The 20715-nt window shown below is 49.4% G+C and overlaps 1 protein-coding gene across 1 annotated transcript in view; it reads left to right on the top strand.

Annotated features, from left to right (window-relative positions):
- The window catches only part of rimbp2b (RIMS binding protein 2b), a 276601-nt gene that overhangs the window by 187456 nt on the left and 68430 nt on the right, over positions 1 to 20715 (top strand). Inside the window, exons 9-11 of the mRNA XM_078227134.1 lie at positions 3984 to 4060; positions 7530 to 7639; positions 12818 to 13657. Of these exons, the coding sequence (XP_078083260.1) occupies positions 3984 to 4060; positions 7530 to 7639; positions 12818 to 13657 (1027 nt within the window). The remainder of the gene's footprint in view (positions 1 to 3983; positions 4061 to 7529; positions 7640 to 12817; positions 13658 to 20715) is intronic.

Here is a 20715-nt window from a genome sequence, read left to right as displayed (position 1 = left end):
GACTACAATTCAAGCAATGTCATTGGCTGTGAAACACTTTGGGATGTCCTGAGGTTGCATGAGGTGCTACAGAAATGCAGGACCTTTTTTGTACCAAGTCTGTTGATTAAACATCTGGCTATACTCCCCCATTCTCATTCCTCATGTGTCAGGGGCCTTCAGTAAATAGTTCCAGCTGTTTTGGAGAGCATGCTGACTTAGCACAGCGAGTGGTTAGGATCTGGAATGCACTGTCCGAGAGTGTGGTGGAGACAGATTCAATCAGGGTTTTCAAATGGGATTGGATCGGCACCCAAAGAGAAATTATCTCTGGAGCTACAGGAGAAAGCAGAGGTGTGAGACTCACTGTGATGCTGTTACAAAGAGCTGGCATGGGCTCAATAGGCCGAATGGCCTCTTCCTATGAAATAACTATTCTATATATTGCCCTAAGAATTGCAAATGACATTGAGTTTGCAGTCACTACAATGCACAAGCCAACCTTGTGACCTTCAGCTAAGTATATTGTGTTGAATATTGTTTGACTCACTCTGGGTGGATTATATCTTCAAAAAGCAGCAGTCAAAGGCAGACTAACAATCGCGCAAACTTCCCATTTAATCCCTTGGCAGAATTTGACATTCTCAGTTAAAGGTGGGAGTTTGGAATTCTCAGATGGTACAACGGGAATAGTCATTTTGCAAATTTCACTTCATCCACACAAGACAATTGACATTTTGAGATGTGCAAAGGAAGGAACATTCTCAAAGGCGCTCGAGTAATGGAAGTCTCATAAACTGGTAGTCTGAGGAACGTGACTCTTTTATAACTGATCACAACCCAAACCAGGTCAAAAACAATTTATTTATCCTGACTGTCAAATACACGCTTCACTTCAACTCATCTAATTTCATTTCTCTTGTCAATTCTAATCACCCAATCATCACTCTCACCAATTGCTTATGGGTTTCGACCTAAAACTAACATCATTAAAACAGAGTAGCTTTTATTCTTTCATGGGATGTGGACATCACTGGCTAGGCCAGAATTTATTGCCCATTAGTTGCCCTTGGAAAGATGATGGTGAGCCATTTGGGGTGGCACGGTGGCACAGTGGTTAGCACTGCTGCCTCACAGTGCCAGGGACCCGGGTTCAATTCCCGGCTTGGGTCACTGTCTGTGTGGAGTTTACACGTTCTCCCCATGTGGGTTTCCCCCGGGTGCTCCGGTTTCCTCCCACAGTCCGAAAAATGTGCTGTTAGGTGCATTGGCCGTGCTAAACTCTCCCTCAGTGTACCCGAACAGGCGCCGGAGTGTGGCAATGAGGGGACTTTCACAGTAACTTCATTGCAGTTTTGTTGTAAGCCTACTTGTGATTAATAAATAAGCTTTAAAAACTTTAAACTTTGCCTTGAATCTTTACAGTCCATGTGGTGTAGGTACGCCCAGAATTCTGTTAGGAAGCTAGTTCCGGGATTTTGACCCAACAAAAGTGAAGAAGTATGTAATAGTAGTATAGCATTCACTTGTGGCTATTTGTCGATGTATATATACCGTCAAACCAGGTTAAACTAGTTTCATCTGGTACTTAATTTTCCATGTGGCACCAAGTCTCTTTTCTGTCCTGCAAAGATATCCCAGTCTGGCAATGAGGATAGGAATTTGGATTCTCCTTCTGAACAACAGACTTGGTTGGAGAAGCTTCCAGCAAATTAGTGGAGGAACTAAGTTTTTTTTTCTCTGAGAACTAGTTTTGAAATCCAGTCTCAGTGAAAACACTGTTGGTGCATGTGGGTGGGCTGGTACCAGAACATTGCACATGTTTGGTCAGGTTGTCCGGTGGTGTAATGGTTAGGTTTGTTCATATAGATCACCTTTTAAATTCAGAGGCTCACAAAGAAGAAGATTTGGGAAGAATCGATCGAGTCTGATGAATTGGAGAGTTGAGACATGAGTAGACTACCAGTAATCACTCCAACACATGTTGTGTCTGAACCGAGTTCAGATCCAAGCCAGAATCAGGCAGATATGTTTGATAAAGTGGAAAATTCCATTCAAAACCAGGAATATTCAGTGGTCATTGGAGAAAACATCTCCTCAGACTCAGATCCAGATGGGTCAAGATCCTTCCCCAAGCTCTGAAGTTTGGGTTAAGAAAAGAACTACCCTCTTACAAACAGGAAACCAGTGGTTAAGTTGAATTTGTAAATGAATGAAGAACAAGAAATGTATGTAAGTTGTATGCAATTTGAACTTTGTGTAATTTTTTTAATTACGGAGGGAGAATGTCATTGCACCCTCGTATGGCCATTTGTGTATGCATATATATAGTCAATCCAGAATAAACTAGTTTCAATTGGTATTTGATTCTGCATGTGTCATATTCTCTTTTCTGCCCTGCAAAGATACACAGAATTGTGAGTAAGTCCTAAGTCAGGATGATATGTGACTTGAAGGGAACTTGCAGGTGGTGATGTTCCAACACATCTGCTGCATTTGTCCTTCCAGATGATATAGATTACGAGTTTGGAAAGTGCCGTCAGAAGAGCCTTGGCAAGTTGTTGCAGTGCACCTTGTAAATGGTATTGTTACCACGGTGGTGATTTTGATTTGATTTGATTTATTGTTGCCACGTGTATCAGTATACAGTGAATAGTATTGTTTCTTGCACGCTATACAGACAAAGCATACCGTTCATAGAGAAGGAAATGAGAGAGTGCAGAATGTAGTGTTACAGTCATAGCTAGGGTGTAGAGAAAGATCAACTTAATGCAAAGGTAAGTCCATTCAAAAGTCTGACAGCAGCAGGGAAGAAGCTGTTCTTGAGTTGGTGGGGACGTGACCCCAGACTTTTATTTATTTTTCCCGAAGGAAGAAGGTGGAAGTGAGAATGTCTGGGGTGCGTGGGGGTCCTTAATTATGCTGGCTGTTTTTCTGAGGCAGTGGGAATTGTAGACAGAGTCAATGGATGGTTTGGTGATGAATTAGGCTATATTCACGACCTTTTGTAGTTCCTTGCGGTCTTGGACAGAGCAGGAGCCCATACCAAGCTGTGATACAACCAGAAAGAATGCTTTCTTTGGTTTCTTCATAATGAAATTAAAGGAGAAGCTGTCTTGGAGGGTCAGATGTCGCCAGAGGGTCAGAGGTCGCAGCTTTGATGAAAGAACTGGAGGTGGAGATGAGGAGGACTTTTGATGGCGTTCCAGGTTATTGTGACCTGGAACGCATCTGAAAGAGCGATGGAAGAAGATGCGATAGTAACTGTTAAGTAACTGGAAAAAGAGCCGGAGAATGGGGCTAATTACATAGCTCTTTCAAAGAGCTAGCACAGGAATGATGGGTTGAATGGCCTCTTTCTATGAGATTCTTTGAACACTTTCAAAATGAAACAATGTCACATGGTTAAAAAATACCCCTTAAGTTAAAGATTTATGTTGGAATCCTCAAGGAAGAGGCAGATTTCCTTCCCTATGCCAGGCATTTCTCTCTCACATCCCGGGTCTATACTTAACTCTCAGTCAGCAATAGAATCATAAAATCCCGAAAGTGCAGAAAGAGGCCATTCAGCCCATTGAGTTTGCCCTGACTCTCTCAAAGAGCATCTTACCCAGATCCATGTCCATAACCCCGCACATTTAGCATGGCCAATGCACCAAACCCACACATCTTTGGATTGTGGGAGGAAACCGGAGCATCCGGAGGAAACCCACGAAGACATGGGGAGAACGTGCAAACTCCACACAGACAGTGACCCGAGCCAGGAATCGAACCCGGGTCCCTGGCGCTGTGAGGTAGCAGTGCTTGCCACCGTGTTGCTGCATGAATAACCTGATTATCTTTCATTTCAGTTTGTGGGATCCTGCTGTGCACAAATTGGCTTGTTTCTTACATTTCAACAATGACTGCATGTCACCAGCACCTTATTGGCTGTGGGTCTGGTTTGGGATGTGAAACACGAGGTGGAAATGTAAGCTTTTATTCTTTGCTTGTTTTGTGGACAGATGGACATTGAAGTGGAGGAAACTAACCCCAAAATGAAGTACACAGGGAGGGTGCACCTGTGTGTTGCCCGTTACAGGTAAGCTGGTCACTGCCCCTTTGTACATCATAGAATCCCTACAGTGCAGAAGGAGGCCATTTGGCCCATTCGAGTCTGTACCGACCACAATCCCTATCCTCATAACCCCACATATTTACCTTGCTAGTCCCCCTGACACTAGGATCAATTTAGCTAATGCACCTAACCCACGGACATTCAGAGTGTGGGCGGAAACCGGAGCACCCGGAGGAAACCCATGCAGACACGGGGAGAAGGTGCAAACTCCACACAGGCAGTAACCCGAGCCGGGAATTGAACCCGGGTCCTTGGCGCTGTGAGGCAGCAGTGCTAACCACCGTGCCACCGAGCCGCCCAAATTGTGATTTATAAATATGGCCCCTTGCACATCACTCCGTGAGCGCTGAGTCACAGTCGATGGGTGCTCATTGAATCTTAGCATTGATTTGATTTGATGTTGAGTTGTTGGGAAGCAGGTTAGTCACAGGATGAGGTTGTTAAGATGTTTCACCCAGAAGTCCAGGGAAGTTTACAGGAATCACATCTCCCACCCACCTATTAGTGTCAGGTTTTGAGAGATCGGTGACTTTGTTTGCCTTCTTTAACAACATTGATAAAACTTTGCGAATGAGAAAGACACAAGACCAGCGTATTGCAGCACAGGAGGAGACCATTCGGCCCATCAGTCCTTGCTGCTGTTTATCCTTCACAGATATATCTAATCATTTGCCTTGTCCCCGTATTCTTTCAATTCCTTGACTTTAACTCTCCAATCTAATCCTGAGTGTTGATATAGTTAATGTCTCAGTCACTCATTGTGAAAGTGAGTCCCACAGCCTCACTTTTCTCTCAGAGAAAGTTTCTCCGGCATCTCTCCGGTTAGACATTTATCTGCTCTCCCTTCGCTAGCACAGGACACTGGGAGTAATCCGGTGATTACTACCCATCTGGTTTACTACCCTTAAGGTCCTGGTTTTCAATATATTTCTCAGTCTTTAAATTCTGTCTGCAGGACTTTCTCCCTTTTTCTTCTGTTTGTTCAGCATCTATTGCCCGTCCTTTAGTTGCCTGAGGACAGTTGAGAGTCAACCACGTTGCTGTGGCTCTGGGGTCACATGTAGGCCAGACCAGGTAAGGACGGCAGATTTCCTTCCCTAAAGGACATTAGTGAACCAGATGGGTTTTTGTGACAATCGACAATGGTTTCATGGTCATCAGTAGATTCTTAATTCCAGATTTTTATTGAATTCAGATGTCACCATCTGCCATGGTGGGATTTGAACCCACATGGACTTTAGCAAGACCTTTGACAAGGTACCGCATGGTAGGTTGTTGCATAAGGTTAAATCTTATATCTCACCCTGGATCCCATGAGATTTAACAGTCCATTCGACTGTGACCCCTAGTTGTGCACTTCCCCAACATCAGGAACATTCTTCCCACATCTAGCCTGTCCAGTCCCATCAGGATTCTATATGTTTCTATGAGATCCCATCTCATTCTTCTAAATTCCAGTGAGTACAAGCCCAGTCGATCTAATCTCTCTTCATACATCAGTCCTGCCATTCCAGGAATACCTTCCTCCTCCCCCACAGCCCCCATGCTCTACACCCTCCAGCCATCAATCGGCTTGGCATCCTGTATCAATCCAGCGCCTCAGGTAGATGTAGTACCGACAGTAGCCACCATCTTCCCAGTGGTACTGCTGCTCAATAGAGCTGCCAGTTTCTGATTGGCTGGCAGCTCTCGACAGGGAGAACTTCTGCCCCCAGGGGAAGGTTTGCCACGATCCTGTCCAGTGCCCAAGTGGCACAAGATGCGATGAAAAGAAGTGATGCAGGACTCTCATTGGTTCTCAATCCAGTGGCCAAGACTCCCGTCATCTCCACAAGATTCCACCCCACATCAAAGGCACAACCTGTTATCACAACTTGCTGAAACTGTCATTCAATCTCAGATAAAAGGAAAACCTACTGTGCTGAAACTGAGCAGCATTTGAAACTCACCCAAACATTCATTATGGCTACAGCTGCCCAGACTATAGACTTCTCTCCGAGAAGGAAAAGACAGAAGCATACATTTCAATTTAAAAGTAGAGTGACTGTCAGTCAATGTAATGGAACAGATGATTAGTTTTTTTTTCAAGTGTCAAAACTACTTTTTAAAAAAATAAGCTGTATCAATTTAAATCACAGTAGAAAAGATGACAGCACAGGCTGGTGGGACATTTGACAACATTTATGGCATTGGAAAATGCATGTGAACAAATTCACAAGACTGGTCAATGTAAGGGTCAGCTTCCTGTAAAGGACTGATCCCTACGATGGATCAGTGCATTTAAAACACATCTACATTGCAATCCAACGTCCAATAGTGATATTCGATAATGTGGAAACATTTCAGAATGTTCCAGACTGCTCAGCAGCCTTACCAATTCCTTCAAAGATTCTCAAACCTGACTTGCTTTGAACGGGTTTCCGAAGACGTGCAGCACCAGACGGGAATGGTGTGAGGCAGGAAATCCAATTTTCACACCGCCCCCCCCCCCACCCCCAGATAAAGTGGGAACCCTCTCTCAATGGCAGTGTGGGTGTGTTTTGCATTGAGGTAGACAATCTCAACCCACAAAAAGGCCCGAGGAAAATGACGCGAGGTCGGAAATGTGGAGTAGAATCTTACTTCCTCCGAGTGTGGCCATTCACACGTCGAAACACGTCTCTGCAGCCAGTCATAAATTCAGCCCAAGGTTTGTCTTGTAACAGACAAATAAAATCTAATTACCTCCAACAAGAAAAAAAATAAATTCACCCATAAAATTACCCATGTCCTCTTGTAAATATGTCTAGAAATCATAAAAACCCCAATGCAGAAAGAGGCCATTCGGCCCATCGAGTCTGCACCAACAACAATCCCACCCCAGGCCCTATCCCCACAAATTTACCACGCTAATCCCTCTAACCTACGCACCCCAGGACACTAAAGAGCAATTTAGCATGGCCAATCAACCTAACTCGCACATCCTTGGACTGTGGGAGGAAACCGGAGCACCCGGAGGAAACCCACGCAAACACGGGAAGAACGTGCAAACTCCACACAGACAGTGACCCAAGCCGGGAATCGAACCCAAGTCCCTGGCGCTGTGAGGCAGCAGTGCTCACCACTGGGCTGCCGTGCCGTCTCTTTAGATTAAGTCGAGCCTGTCCTGGGGCATGTTTGAGTTTTGCCCTGTTGCAAGATTCCCTTCTCTGGGTCAGCTCCTCATTCTGTTCCAGTCTCCTTGTCTGGCTTTCTTGTTATTGATTTAGATTAATCGCTGTGATTAGTCAATAACTCCATTATTGTTCTATCATGTGATGACCAGGCTGTGAGAAGGTGAATTGATGGACGTTAGTCTTTTCCTGTGCATCGCATTCACAGGGCAATGGATTAAGCTTCAGAATTCAGAACTGCTCTGAAAATCATTCCCCTTGTCTCTCTTTTTTGAATCTAGTTACAACCCGTACGAGGGACCCAATGAGAATCCAGAAGCTGAACTTCCTCTCAAAGCTGGCAAATACCTGTATGTTTACGGAGACATGGATGAAGACGGTTTTTACGAAGGTTTGTTATATTAACATGTGAAAACCGGGAGTGTGTCTGAGTTAACCAGCCTCGCAATGCAAAGTGCTGTCCACCATTCCTCACCATTATTGTCCTGACATCTCCTGCTGTTGGCCAATGGCAGGAGAGCGATAACTAATACGAACAAGTCAGGAATATTGCGACTCCTCATTGGCTACAGGGGAGGTTCCAGAGAATTGGAGAATAGCCAATGTTGTTCCTTTTTTTAAGAAGGGTAGCAAGAATAATCCAGATAATTACAGGCCAGTGAGCCTTACATCAGTGGTAGGGAAATTATTGGAGAGGATTCTTTGAGACAGGATTTATTCCCACTTGGAAATAAGTGGACGTATTAGTGAGAGGCAACATGGTTTTGTGAAGGGGAGGTCGTGTCTCACAAACTTGATCAAGTTTTTTGAGGAAGTGACGAAGATGATTGATGAGGGTAGGGCAGTGGATGTTGTCTACATGGACTTCAGTAAGGCCTTTGACAAGGTTCCTCATGGCAGACTGGTGCAGAAGGTGAAGTCGCATGGGATCAGAGGTGAGCTGGCAAGGTGGATACAAAACTGGCTCGGTCAAAGAAGACAGAGGCTAGCAGTGGGAGGGTGTGTTTCTGAATGGAGGGCTGTGACAAGTGGTGTTCCTCAGGGATCAGTGCTGGGACCTTTGCTGTTTGTAATATATATAAATGATTTGGAGGAAAATGTAACTGGATTGATGAGTAAGTTTGCGGATGACACAAAGGTTGGTGGATTTGCGGATAGCGATGAGGACCATCAGGGCGTACAGCAGGATATAGATCAGTTGGAGACTTGGGCGGAGAGATGGCAGATGGAGTTTAATCCAGACAAATGTGAGGTAATGCATTTTGGAAGGTCTAATACAGATAGGAAATATACAGTAAATGGCAGAACCCTTAAGAGTATTGATAGGCCAAGGGATCTGGGTGTACAGGTACACAGGTCACTGAAAGTGGCAATGCAGGTGGAGAAGGTAGTCAAGAAGGCATACGGCATGCTTGCCTTCATCGGCCGGAGCATTGAATTTAAAAATTGGCAAGTCATGCTGCAGCTTTATAGAACCTTAGTTCGGCCGCACTTGGAATATAGTGTTCAATTCTGGTCGCCACACTACCAGAAGGATGTGGAGGCTTTGGAGAGGGTACAGAAAAGATTTACCAGGATGTTGCCTGGTATGGAGGGCATTAGCTATGAGGAGAGGTTGAAGAAACTTGGTTTGTTCTCACTGGAGCAACGGAGGTTGAGGGGAGACCTGATAGAAGTCTACAAGATTATGAGAGGCATGGACAGAGTGGATAGTCAGAAGCTTTTTCCCAGGATGGAAGAGTCAATTACTAGGGGGCATAGGTTTAAGGTGCGAGGGGCAAGGTTTAAAGGAGATGTACGAGACAGATTTTTTACACAGAGAATAGTGGGTGCCTGGAACTCATTGGAGGTCGTGGAAGCAGATACAGTAGTGACTTTTAAGGGGTGTCTTGACAAATACATCAATAGGATGGGAGTAGAGGGATATAGTCCCCAGAAGGGTAGGGAGTTTTAGTTAAATTGGGCAGCATGGTCGGTGCAGGCCTGGAGGGCCGAAGGGCCTGTCCTGTGCTGTAATTTTGTTTGTTCTTTGTTCTTTGTTCCTGCTTACCAAGGATTTTATACAAACCCCCTCAACACACACAAATCATATTCCTCTCACTGGTATTTTAATCCAGGCAGGAATCAATAGGGAGCATTTATATAGCGCCTTCTGTAATACCGTGACATCCCAAGGCGCTTTCAAGCCAAGTACTTTATTGAAGCGTAGACACGGCGGTAATACAGGAATCACCGCAGCCAATTTGTGCACAGCAAGATCCCACAATCAGTAACAAGGTGACAGCCAGGTTTCCTTTGGTTGAGGGATAAATATTGGTCAGGATCCTGGAGGGGTTTTCTATGGGCCTAAGATGCTCTTTCGGAGGGTCGGTGCAGACTCAATGGGCTGAATGGTCTCCTTCTGTACTATAGGGATTCTATGGTTCTCTGGAAACAGTGGCCATGTGATCTCCAAAGTCCACATGAGACCAAAGCCGGAGTCTTGGTTTAACCTTCCATCTGAAAGGCAACTCTCCTGAACCGTACTGTCATTTGGTAAGTGTTCATCCCAGAGCAGTATAAATGGGAATTTCTACCCTTCCCAACATGGGATATTCCCATCAGCATCAACTCCATTGGAAATCAATCCATCACAACTGTCATCATTCCAAACCCTGCATCTGTAATTGGCTCGTTCCAATATTCAGATTACTCATTCTCCTAACCAATTATATTGGGATGTTGACTACATTAAAGGTGCTATGGAAATGCAAGCAGTTGTTGTTGAAATGGCTGAATCAAGGTGGAAAGTGTTGTTGGAGGTGTTGTTGCCATCGGAATTAATCAACTAAAATGCTAAAAACAGCATCTGTTTGAAATTCCTACCGTCAGAAATGGCCAGCTGTGAATATTTAATTTAATGTCGATTTGAAATGAGGCAGAGCTGGAGCACGAATAAAACTCCCCAAAAAAACAAAGCTTTCAATATCCTTTCACCAAAAGAAAATGCTAGGAATACTCAGCGGGTCAGTCAGCATCTGTGGAGAGAGAAACAGAGTTAGTGAGCTGAATTATACAGCCTGCTCGCTCCCCCCACCACCACCACCAGGGGGACAACGGCAATCCTACAGCAATTTAATTGGCCATTAATAGACTGGAGATTTTCACCCCTCAGGGACAGGAAATAAAGTCTTACACGGTTTGAATCACATGTGACTCCAGTCCCCTGTTGCATGGTTAACCCTTTGCATCCCTCAGGGTCGTCAACCTTGTCAGCATTTCCTGAGAATGATTTCATTTTTAAATTCAGGAGTGCAGTGAAAATGAGGAAAGTCTGCTATCTCTGTACCATCATGAGAGCCAATGATCCAGGTTCTTTCCTCAAACAAATTTTGATTTATTAATTACAGTAAATGGCAGGAAAAGTGTTATTTTTGTATCACTCGCAGTTCAATAAGTAATGCTCTGTCTTATCATAGAATGGGTGGCACGGCGGCACAGTGGCTAGCACTGCTACCTCACAGCGCCAGGGACCCAGGTTCAATTCCAGCCTTGGGTCACTGTCTGTGTGGAGTTGGCACGTTCTTCCTGTGTCTGCGTGGGTTTCCTCTGGGTGCTCCGGTTTCCTCCCACAGTCCAAAGATGTGTTGGTTAGGTGGATTGGCCATGCTAAATTAACCCTAGTGTCAGGGGGATTAGCAGGGTATGAATCATAGAATCCCTACAGTGCAGAAAGAGGCCATTTGAACCATCGAGGTCGCACTGATCACAATCCCACCCAAACCCTATCCCCATAACCCCACGTATTTACCCTGCTAATCCCCCTGACACTAAGGGGCAATTTAGCACAGCCAATCAACCTAACCCGCACATCTTTGATGTCTTCTGATCAGTAATTTTCACAGGTGAACACAATGTGCGGGCAGAATAGTACATTCGATCAAATAGAAGTCTTATTTAAATTATTAATATTGGAATAGGCAAAACACCACAAGGTATCAACAACTATTACAGGCAATCCATTGACTCAAGATTGAATATTCGTGCATGCGGCTTATCTAATCAGTGCTAAGCCCAGGCAGTCCCCCACCCAAATACTAACCAGGCATGAGAGTGTTTAGCTTCTGAGACTAGACACAATCAGGTATTTTCAGAATAGTGTGTCCATAGGCACACAACAGGCAGAGCTGTTCATTTCCTTTTGCCAATGCTTTAACTTGCAAAGACTTGCAGCAGCCAGCTACACATGACCAACACAGAGATGCATTGTAAGTAACACAGTAGCAGGAACAGAGAGAGGAATTAAAGACTGGCCTTGCATTGGCCAGGAATCGAATCCGGGCCCTCCCGTGTGGCAGGAGAGAATTCTATCACTGAACCACCAATGCTGCTTTTTTCGAAGCAGTGCGAATTAGCAGACAGGGAAGGGAGCCAACACGTGGCCTCATGTCGAAACCCGAGACCTTTAGATTTTCACTCTCACACTGCCCCAACTGAATTATTTCAGCTTATCAGAAATCTTTACTCCATTTTATTCCATTACTGTCAAACATTGTGCTAGAACTGGTCAACTATGAATAACGTAAAATAAACATTCAGTGCAATGGCCGGAAATCGAACCCAGTTCAACTGCTGGGAAGGCAGCTATGCTTCTCGCAATGCTTATCCCTCCAGGCTTTGCCGCAATCGCTCCTCGGTCTTTTGGCTAAGATCAAGGGTCGGATCGAGCCCAAGATGGGACGCAATGCCTTATGTTGTCAGCTTGGATCTTGTTTCTCTCTCGTGTGGGGACCGTGAATTGGATTCAATTGGAATTTGGATTTTGTTTTGGGGGCAAGGGGGGAATGGATTTGGGTTTGCCCGGTCCACTCTGAGCACTGGCTTTGTAACTTTAAGAATGGAGTAAAAATTAAAAAGAAAAGTGTCTAAAACCTCAAAATGATGATTGATGCCAATTGGTTTACTGATCCTTCATTAGAACTCGATGTTAGCCCCTGTGTTAAAATAAGAGATGGAGAGATGTCACGAGCAGTAACTCCAGGAGATTGAACTAGAAAATCAGGAAGAATGGAGGATTGTGCTCATAAAATTTATTGACAAAAATAGTTTATCTGAAAAAGAAACCAGGTAAAAATATTTCACCATTGGTAAGAAGTTAGGACACGTAACGATGAGAGGGAATACTTCAGGAGAAACTGTTTCCTGTCTGGGGAAGGACAGTAACCTAAGATTGAAGCTAATGGGGGAAGAACCACATGGGAAGATGAGGGCAAAACAAGTTTTACTCAGCGAGATGTTATGGTGTGAAAGGCGCTGCCTGAAGGAGCAGTGGAAGCAGATTCAATAATAACTTCCAAAAGGGAATTGGATAAATTCTTGTAAAAGAAAAAATTCCAGGACGGTGGAGAAAGAACAGGGGGGAGTGGGACTAATTAGGACTCTTTCATAGACACCGCACGGTCACAAAGGGCAAGAAATGGTCTCCTTCTGTGCGAAATGTCTCGATGAAGTTATTTCTGTTCACTTCCGAGTTGTGATTGCCTCCTCATTGCGACTGACCAGATAAATTGTTAATTCCCCCCCTCTGCAGGTGAACTGATGGATGGCCGCAGAGGGCTTGTCCCTTCCAACTTTGTGGCTCTGTTACAAGATGAAGAATTGCTTCTGTTCAATTCTGTGGACACGGAGATAGATAACAATTTACTCAATTCGAATGTGAATCACATGGGCCTCCATCTCCATGGTGACAGTGTGCTGCAGGATACCAAGACGGAGAGTGTGTTGTATGGCCAGACAGATACCACGATGTACAACAATGGCACAGGAAGATTGGACGTAAACATTGATGAAATTGGTGAAGATATTGTGCCTTACCCCAGGAAAATCAATCTGATTAAACAGCTCGCCAAAAGTGTGATTGTGGGCTGGGAGTCTGCGACTCTGCCTCCAGGATGGGGAACTGTTAACAGCTACAACGTTCTGGTAGATAAGGAAGTGAGGAGTAACATCCCCTCTGGAAGTAGAACTAAGGCCTTGATAGAGAAACTCAATCTGGCGAATGTCACATATCGAATATCCATCCAGAGTGTAATGGACCGCGGGGTTTCGGATGAACTGATGTGCACCTTGCTAGTGGGGAGAGATGTCTGTGTGGCCCCCTCCCATCTGAAAGTGGAGAACATCACGCAGTCCTCAGCTGAGGTCTCCTGGTTGCCCAGCAACAGCAACTACAGTCACACGATCTTCCTCAATGAGGAGGAGTATGACGTGGTCAAAGCCTGTAGTTACAAGTACCAGTTTTTTAATCTAAAGCCTTGCATGGTGTGTAAGATAAAAGCTGTGGCACAACCTCACCAGGTGCCCTGGCAACTGCCCTTGGAACAGCGAGAGAAGAAGGAGAGCGTGGTGGAATTTTGCACCCTTCCTGCAGGTTTGATATTTCCCAGAGTTTAACGTATTTCTCCAGCTGTGGAATCTCTCAGAGTGTGAAGGACAACTTTCCCCCGATTGTGTCTGAGTGTATCAGTTTGCACTCCGGGAGAGTGAGGCAATCTTCCCAAAACCGATGGGGTCTCTCTCTGTCCCACCCTCTCTAACTCTCCACGTCTCTCCCTCTCTCATTTTTCTCTCTCTGACACTCCATCTCACGCCCTCTCTCTTTGGCCCTCCCTCCATGGCCCTCTTTCTTTGACCTCCCTGTCTCACGCTCTCTCTCTCACACTCTCTCACTCATCCTCGCTCTCTGTCTCTCACCCTCTTTCCCTCTATCTCATCCTCTCTCCCAGTCTCTCACCCACTCTCTCTCACCCTCTCTCGTCTATGAATCATGGGTTAAGCCCAACCCCAGAGACTCAAGAGCAAAATCCAGGCTCCCACTCTCAGGGTCAGTACTGAGGGAGTGCCGCACTGTCAGAGGGTCAGTACTGAGGTAGTGCCGCACCGTCAGAGGGTCAGTACTGAGGGAGTGCTGCACTGTCAGAGAGTCAGTACTGAGGGAGTGCTGCACTGTCAGAGAGTCAGTACTGAGGGAGTGCTGCACTGTCAGAGGGTCACAACTGAGGGACTGCTGCACTGTCAGGGGGTCAGTACTGAAGGAGTGCCGCACTGTCAGAGGGTCAGTACTGAGGGAGTGCTGCACTGTCAGAGGGTCAGTACTGAGGGAGTGCTGCACTGTCAGAGGGTCAGTACTGAGGGAGTGCTGCACTGTCAGAGAGTCAGTACTGAGGGAGTGCTGCACTGTCAGAGGGTCAGTATTGAGGGAGTGCCACACTGTCAGAGGGTCAGTACTGAGGGAGTGCCCACACTGTTAGAGGGTCAGTACTGGGGGGGGGCCACACTGTCAGAGGGTCAGTACTGAGGGAGTGCCGCACTGTCAGAGGGTCAGTACTGAGGGAGTGCCGCACTGTCAGAGGGTCAGTTCTGAGGGAGTGCGGCACTGTCAGAGGGTCAGTACTGAGGGAGTGCAGCACTGTCAGAAGGTCAGTACTCAGGGAGTGCCGCACTGTCAGAGGGTCAGTACTGAGGGAGTACCGCACTGTCAGAGGGTCAGTACTGAGGGAGTGCCGCACTGTCAGAAGGTCAGTACTGAGGGAGTGCCGCACTGTCAGAGAGTCAGTTTTGAGGGGGTGCCGCACTGGCAGAGAGTCAGTACTGAGGGAGTGCCGCACTGTCAGAGGGTCAGTACTGAGGGAGTGCCGCACTGTCAGAGGGTCAGTACTGAGGGAGTGCCGCACTGTCAGAGGGTCAGTACTGAGAGAGTGCCGCACTGTCAGAGGGTCAGTACTGAGGGAGTGCCGCACTGTCAGAGGGTCAGTACTGAGGGAGAGCCGCACTGTCAGAGGGTCGGTACTGAGGGAGTGCTGCACTGTCAGAGGGTCAGTACTGAGGGAGTGCCGCACTGTCAGAGGGTCAGTACTGAGGGAGAGCCGCACTGTCAGAGGGTCGGTACTGAGGGAGTGCTGCACTGTCAAAGGGTCAGTACTGGCCGAGTGCCAAATTGTCAGAGGGTCAGTACTGAGGGAGTGCCGCACTGTCAGAGGGCCAGTACTGAGGGAGTGCCGCACTGTCAGAGGGTCAGTACTGAGAAACTGCTGCACTGTCAGAGGGTCAGTACTGAGGGAGTGCCGCACTGTCAGAGGGTCAGTACTGAGGGAGTGCCGCACTGTCAGAGGGCCAGTACTGAGGGAGTGCCGCACTGTCAGAGGGTCAGTACTGTGGGAGTGCCGCACTGTCAGAGGATCAGTACTGTGGGAGGGCCACACTGTCAGAGGGTCAGTACTGAAAGAGTGCCGCACTGTCAAAGAGTCAGTACTGAGGGAGTGCCGCACTGTCAGAGGGTCAGTACTGAGGGAGTGCTGCACTGTCAGAGGGTCAGTACTGAGGGAGTGCCACACTGTCAGAGGGTCAGTGCTGAGGGAGTGCCAATCTGTTAGAGGGTCAGTACTGGGGGAGTGCCACACTGTCAGAGGGTCAGTACTGAGGGAGTGCCGCACTGTCAGAGGGTCAGTACTGAGGGAGTGCCGCACTGTCAGAGGGTCAGTTCTGAGGGAGTGCGGCACTGTCAGAGGGTCAGTACTGAGGGAGTGCAGCACTGTCAGAAGGTCAGTACTCAGGGAGTGCCGCACTATCAGAGGGTCAGTACTGAGGGAGTACCGCACTGTCAGAGGGTCAGTACTGAGGGAGTGCCGCACTGTCAGAAGGTCAGTACTGAGAGAGTGCCGCACTGTCAGAGGGTCAGTACTGAGGGAGTGCCGCACTGTCAGAGGGCCAGTACTGAGGGAGTGCCGCACTGTCAGAGGGTCAGTACTGTGGGAGTGCCGCACTGTCAGAGGATCAGTACTGTGGGAGGGCCACACTGTCAGAGGGTCAGTACTGAAAGAGTGCCGCACTGTCAAAGAGTCAGTACTGAGGGAGTGCCGCACTGTCAGAGGGTCAGTACTGAGGGAGTGCTGCACTGTCAGAGGGTCAATACTGAGGGAGTGCCACACTGTCAGAGGGTCAGTACTGGGGGAGTGCCACACTGTCAGAGGGTCAGTACTGAGGGAGTGCCGCACTGTCAGAGGGTCAGTACTGAGGGAGTGCCGCACTGTCAGAGGGTCAGTTCTGAGGGAGTGCGGCACTGTCAGAGGGTCAGTACTGAGGGAGTGCAGCACTGTCAGAAGGTCAGTACTCAGGGAGTGCCGCACTGTCAGAGGGTCAGTACTGAGGGAGTACCGCACTGTCAGAGGGTCAGTACTGAGGGAGTGCCGCACTGTCAGAAGGTCAGTACTGAGGGAGTACCGCACTGTCAGAGGGTCAGTACTGAGGGAGTGCCGCACTGTCAGAAGGTCAGTACTGAGGGAGTGCCGCACTGTCAGAGAGTCAGTTTTGAGGGGGTGCCGCACTGTCAGAGAGTCAGTACTGAGGGAGTGCCGCACTGTCAGAGGGTCAGTACTGAGGGAGTGCCGCACTGTCAGAGGGTCAGTACTGAGGGAGTGCCGCACTGTCAGAGGGTCAGTACTGAGAGAGTGCCGCACTGTCAGAGGGTCAGTACTGAGGGAGTGCCGCACTGTCAGAGGGTCAGTACTGAGGGAGAGCCGCACTGTCAGAGGGTCGGTACTGAGGGAGTGCTGCACTGTCAGAGGGTCAGTACTGAGGGAGAGCCGCACTGTCAGAGGGTCGGTACTGAGGGAGTGCTGCACTGTCAAAGGGTCAGTACTGGCCGAGTGCCAAATTGTCAGAGGGTCAGTACTGAGAGAGTGCCGCACTGTCAGAGGGCCAGTACTGAGGGAGTGCCGCACTGTCAGAGGGTCAGTACTGAGAAACTGCTGCACTGTCAGAGGGTCAGTACTGAGGGAGTGCCGCACTGTCAGAGGGTCAGTACTGAGGGAGTGCCGCACTGTCAGAGGGCCAGTACTGAGGGAGTGCCGCACTGTCAGAGGGTCAGTACTGAGGGAGTGCCACACTGTCAGAGGGTCAGTGCTGAGGGAGTGCCAATCTGTTAGAGGGTCAGTACTGGGGGAGTGCCACACTGTCAGAGGGTCAGTACTGAGGGAGTGCCGCACTGTCAGAGGGTCAGTACTGAGGGAGTGCCGCACTGTCAGAGGGTCAGTTCTGAGTGAGTGCGGCACTGTCAGAGGGTCAGTACTGAGGGAGTGCAGCACTGTCAGAAGGTCAGTACTCAGGGAGTGCCGCACTGTCAGAGGGTCAGTACTGAGGGAGTAACGCACTGTCAGAGGGTCAGTACTGAGGGAGTGCCGCACTGTCAGAAGGTCAGTACTGAGGGAGTGCCGCACTGTCAGAGAGTCAGTTTTGAGGGAGTGCCGCACTGTCAGAGAGTCAGTACTGAGGGAGTGCCGCACTGTCAGAGGGTCAGTACTGAGGGAGTGCTGCACTGTCAGAGGGTCAATACTGAGGGAGTGCCACACTGTCAGAGGGTCAGTGCTGAGGGAGTGCCAATCTGTTAGAGGGTCAGTACTGGGGGAGTGCCACACTGTCAGAGGGTCAGTACTGAGGGAGTGCCGCACTGTCAGAGGGTCAGTACTGAGGGAGTGCCGCACTGTCAGAGGGTCAGTTCTGAGGGAGTGCGGCACTGTCAGAGGGTCAGTACTGAGGGAGTGCAGCACTGTCAGAAGGTCAGTACTCAGGGAGTGCCGCACTGTCAGAGGGTCAGTACTGAGGGAGTACCGCACTGTCAGAGGGTCAGTACTGAGGGAGTGCCGCACTGTCAGAAGGTCAGTACTGAGGGAGTGCCGCACTGTCAGAGAGTCAGTTTTGAGGGGGTGCCGCACTGTCAGAGAGTCAGTACTGAGGGAGTGCCGCACTGTCAGAGGGTCAGTACTGAGGGAGTGCCGCACTGTCAGAGGGTCAGTACTGAGGGAGTGCCGCACTGTCAGAGGGTCAGTACTGAGAGAGTGCCGCACTGTCAGAGGGTCAGTACTGAGGGAGTGCCGCACTGTCAGAGGGTCAGTACTGAGGGAGAGCCGCACTGTCAGAGGGTCGGTACTGAGGGAGTGCTGCACTGTCAGAGGGTCAGTACTGAGGGAGTGCCGCACTGTCAGAGGGTCAGTACTGAGGGAGAGCCGCACTGTCAGAGGGTCGGTACTGAGGGAGTGCTGCACTGTCAAAGGGTCAGTACTGGCCGAGTGCCAAATTGTCAGAGGGTCAGTACTGAGGGAGTGCCGCACTGTCAGAGGGCCAGTACTGAGGGAGTGCCGCACTGTCAGAGGGTCAGTACTGAGAAACTGCTGCACTGTCAGAGGGTCAGTACTGAGGGAGTGCCGCACTGTCAGAGGGTCAGTACTGAGGGAGTGCCGCACTGTCAGAGGGCCAGTACTGAGGGAGTGCCGCACTGTCAGAGGGTCAGTACTGTGGGAGTGCCGCACTGTCAGAGGATCAGTACTGTGGGAGGGCCACACTGTCAGAGGGTCAGTACTGAAAGAGTGCCGCACTGTCAAAGAGTCAGTACTGAGGGAGTGCCGCACTGTCAGAGGGTCAGTACTGAGGGAGTGCTGCACTGTCAGAGGGTCAGTACTGAGGGAGTGCCACACTGTCAGAGGGTCAGTGCTGAGGGAGTGCCAATCTGTTAGAGGGTCAGTACTGGGGGAGTGCCACACTGTCAGAGGGTCAGTACTGAGGGAGTGCCGCACTGTCAGAGGGTCAGTACTGAGGGAGTGCCGCACTGTCAGAGGGTCAGTTCTGAGGGAGTGCGGCACTGTCAGAGGGTCAGTACTGAGGGAGTGCAGCACTGTCAGAAGGTCAGTACTCAGGGAGTGCCGCACTATCAGAGGGTCAGTACTGAGGGAGTACCGCACTGTCAGAGGGTCAGTACTGAGGGAGTGCCGCACTGTCAGAAGGTCAGTACTGAGAGAGTGCCGCACTGTCAGAGGGTCAGTACTGAGGGAGTGCCGCACTGTCAGAGGGCCAGTACTGAGGGAGTGCCGCACTGTCAGAGGGTCAGTACTGTGGGAGTGCCGCACTGTCAGAGGATCAGTACTGTGGGAGGGCCACACTGTCAGAGGGTCAGTACTGAAAGAGTGCCGCACTGTCAAAGAGTCAGTACTGAGGGAGTGCCGCACTGTCAGAGGGTCAGTACTGAGGGAGTGCTGCACTGTCAGAGGGTCAATACTGAGGGAGTGCCACACTGTCAGAGGGTCAGTACTGGGGGAGTGCCACACTGTCAGAGGGTCAGTACTGAGGGAGTGCCGCACTGTCAGAGGGTCAGTACTGAGGGAGTGCCGCACTGTCAGAGGGTCAGTTCTGAGGGAGTGCGGCACTGTCAGAGGGTCAGTACTGAGGGAGTGCAGCACTGTCAGAAGGTCAGTACTCAGGGAGTGCCGCACTGTCAGAGGGTCAGTACTGAGGGAGTACCGCACTGTCAGAGGGTCAGTACTGAGGGAGTGCCGCACTGTCAGAAGGTCAGTACTGAGGGAGTGCCGCACTGTCAGAGAGTCAGTTTTGAGGGAGTGCCGCACTGTCAGAGAGTCAGTACTGAGGGAGTGCCGCACTGTCAGAGGGTCAGTACTGAGGGAGTGCCGCACTGTCAGAGGGTCAGTACTGAGGGAGTGCCGCACTGTCAGAGGGTCAGTACTGAGGGAGAGCCGCACTGTCAGAGGGTCGGTACTGAGGGAGTGCTGCACTGTCAGAGGGTCAGTACTGAGGGAGAGCCGCACTGTCAGAGGGTCGGTACTGAGGGAGTGCTGCACTGTCAAAGGGTCAGTACTGGCCGAGTGCCAAATTGTCAGAGGGTCAGTACTGAGGGAGTGCCGCACTGTCAGAGGGCCAGTACTGAGGGAGTGCCGCACTGTCAGAGGGTCAGTACTGAGAAACTGCTGCACTGTCAGAGGGTCAGTACTGAGGGAGTGCCGCACTGTCAGAGGGTCAGTACTGAGGGAGTGCCGCACTGTCAGAGGGCCAGTACTGAGGGAGTGCCGCACTGTCAGAGGGTCAGTACTGAGGGAGTGCCACACTGTCAGAGGGTCAGTGCTGAGGGAGTGCCAATCTGTTAGAGGGTCAGTACTGGGGGAGTGCCACACTGTCAGAGGGTCAGTACTGAGGGAGTGCCGCACTGTCAGAGGGTCAGTACTGAGGGAGTGCCGCACTGTCAGAGGGTCAGTTCTGAGTGAGTGCGGCACTGTCAGAGGGTCAGTACTGAGGGAGTGCAGCACTGTCAGAAGGTCAGTACTCAGGGAGTGCCGCACTGTCAGAGGGTCAGTACTGAGGGAGTAACGCACTGTCAGAGGGTCAGTACTGAGGGAGTGCCGCACTGTCAGAAGGTCAGTACTGAGGGAGTGCCGCACTGTCAGAGAGTCAGTTTTGAGGGAGTGCCGCACTGTCAGAGAGTCAGTACTGAGGGAGTGCCGCACTGTCAGAGGGTCAGTACTGAGGGAGTGCCGCACTGTCAGAGGGTCAGTACTGAGGGAGTGCCGCACTGTCAGAGGGTCAGTACTGAGAGAGTGCCGCACTGTCAGAGGGTCAGTACTGAGGGAGTGCCGCACTGTCAGAGGGTCA

The sequence above is a fragment of the Mustelus asterias genome, chromosome 13, assembly GCF_964213995.1.
Source record: "Mustelus asterias chromosome 13, sMusAst1.hap1.1, whole genome shotgun sequence".
Taxonomy (NCBI): domain Eukaryota; kingdom Metazoa; phylum Chordata; class Chondrichthyes; order Carcharhiniformes; family Triakidae; genus Mustelus; species Mustelus asterias.
This window is presented reverse-complemented; position numbering and strand designations above follow the sequence as displayed.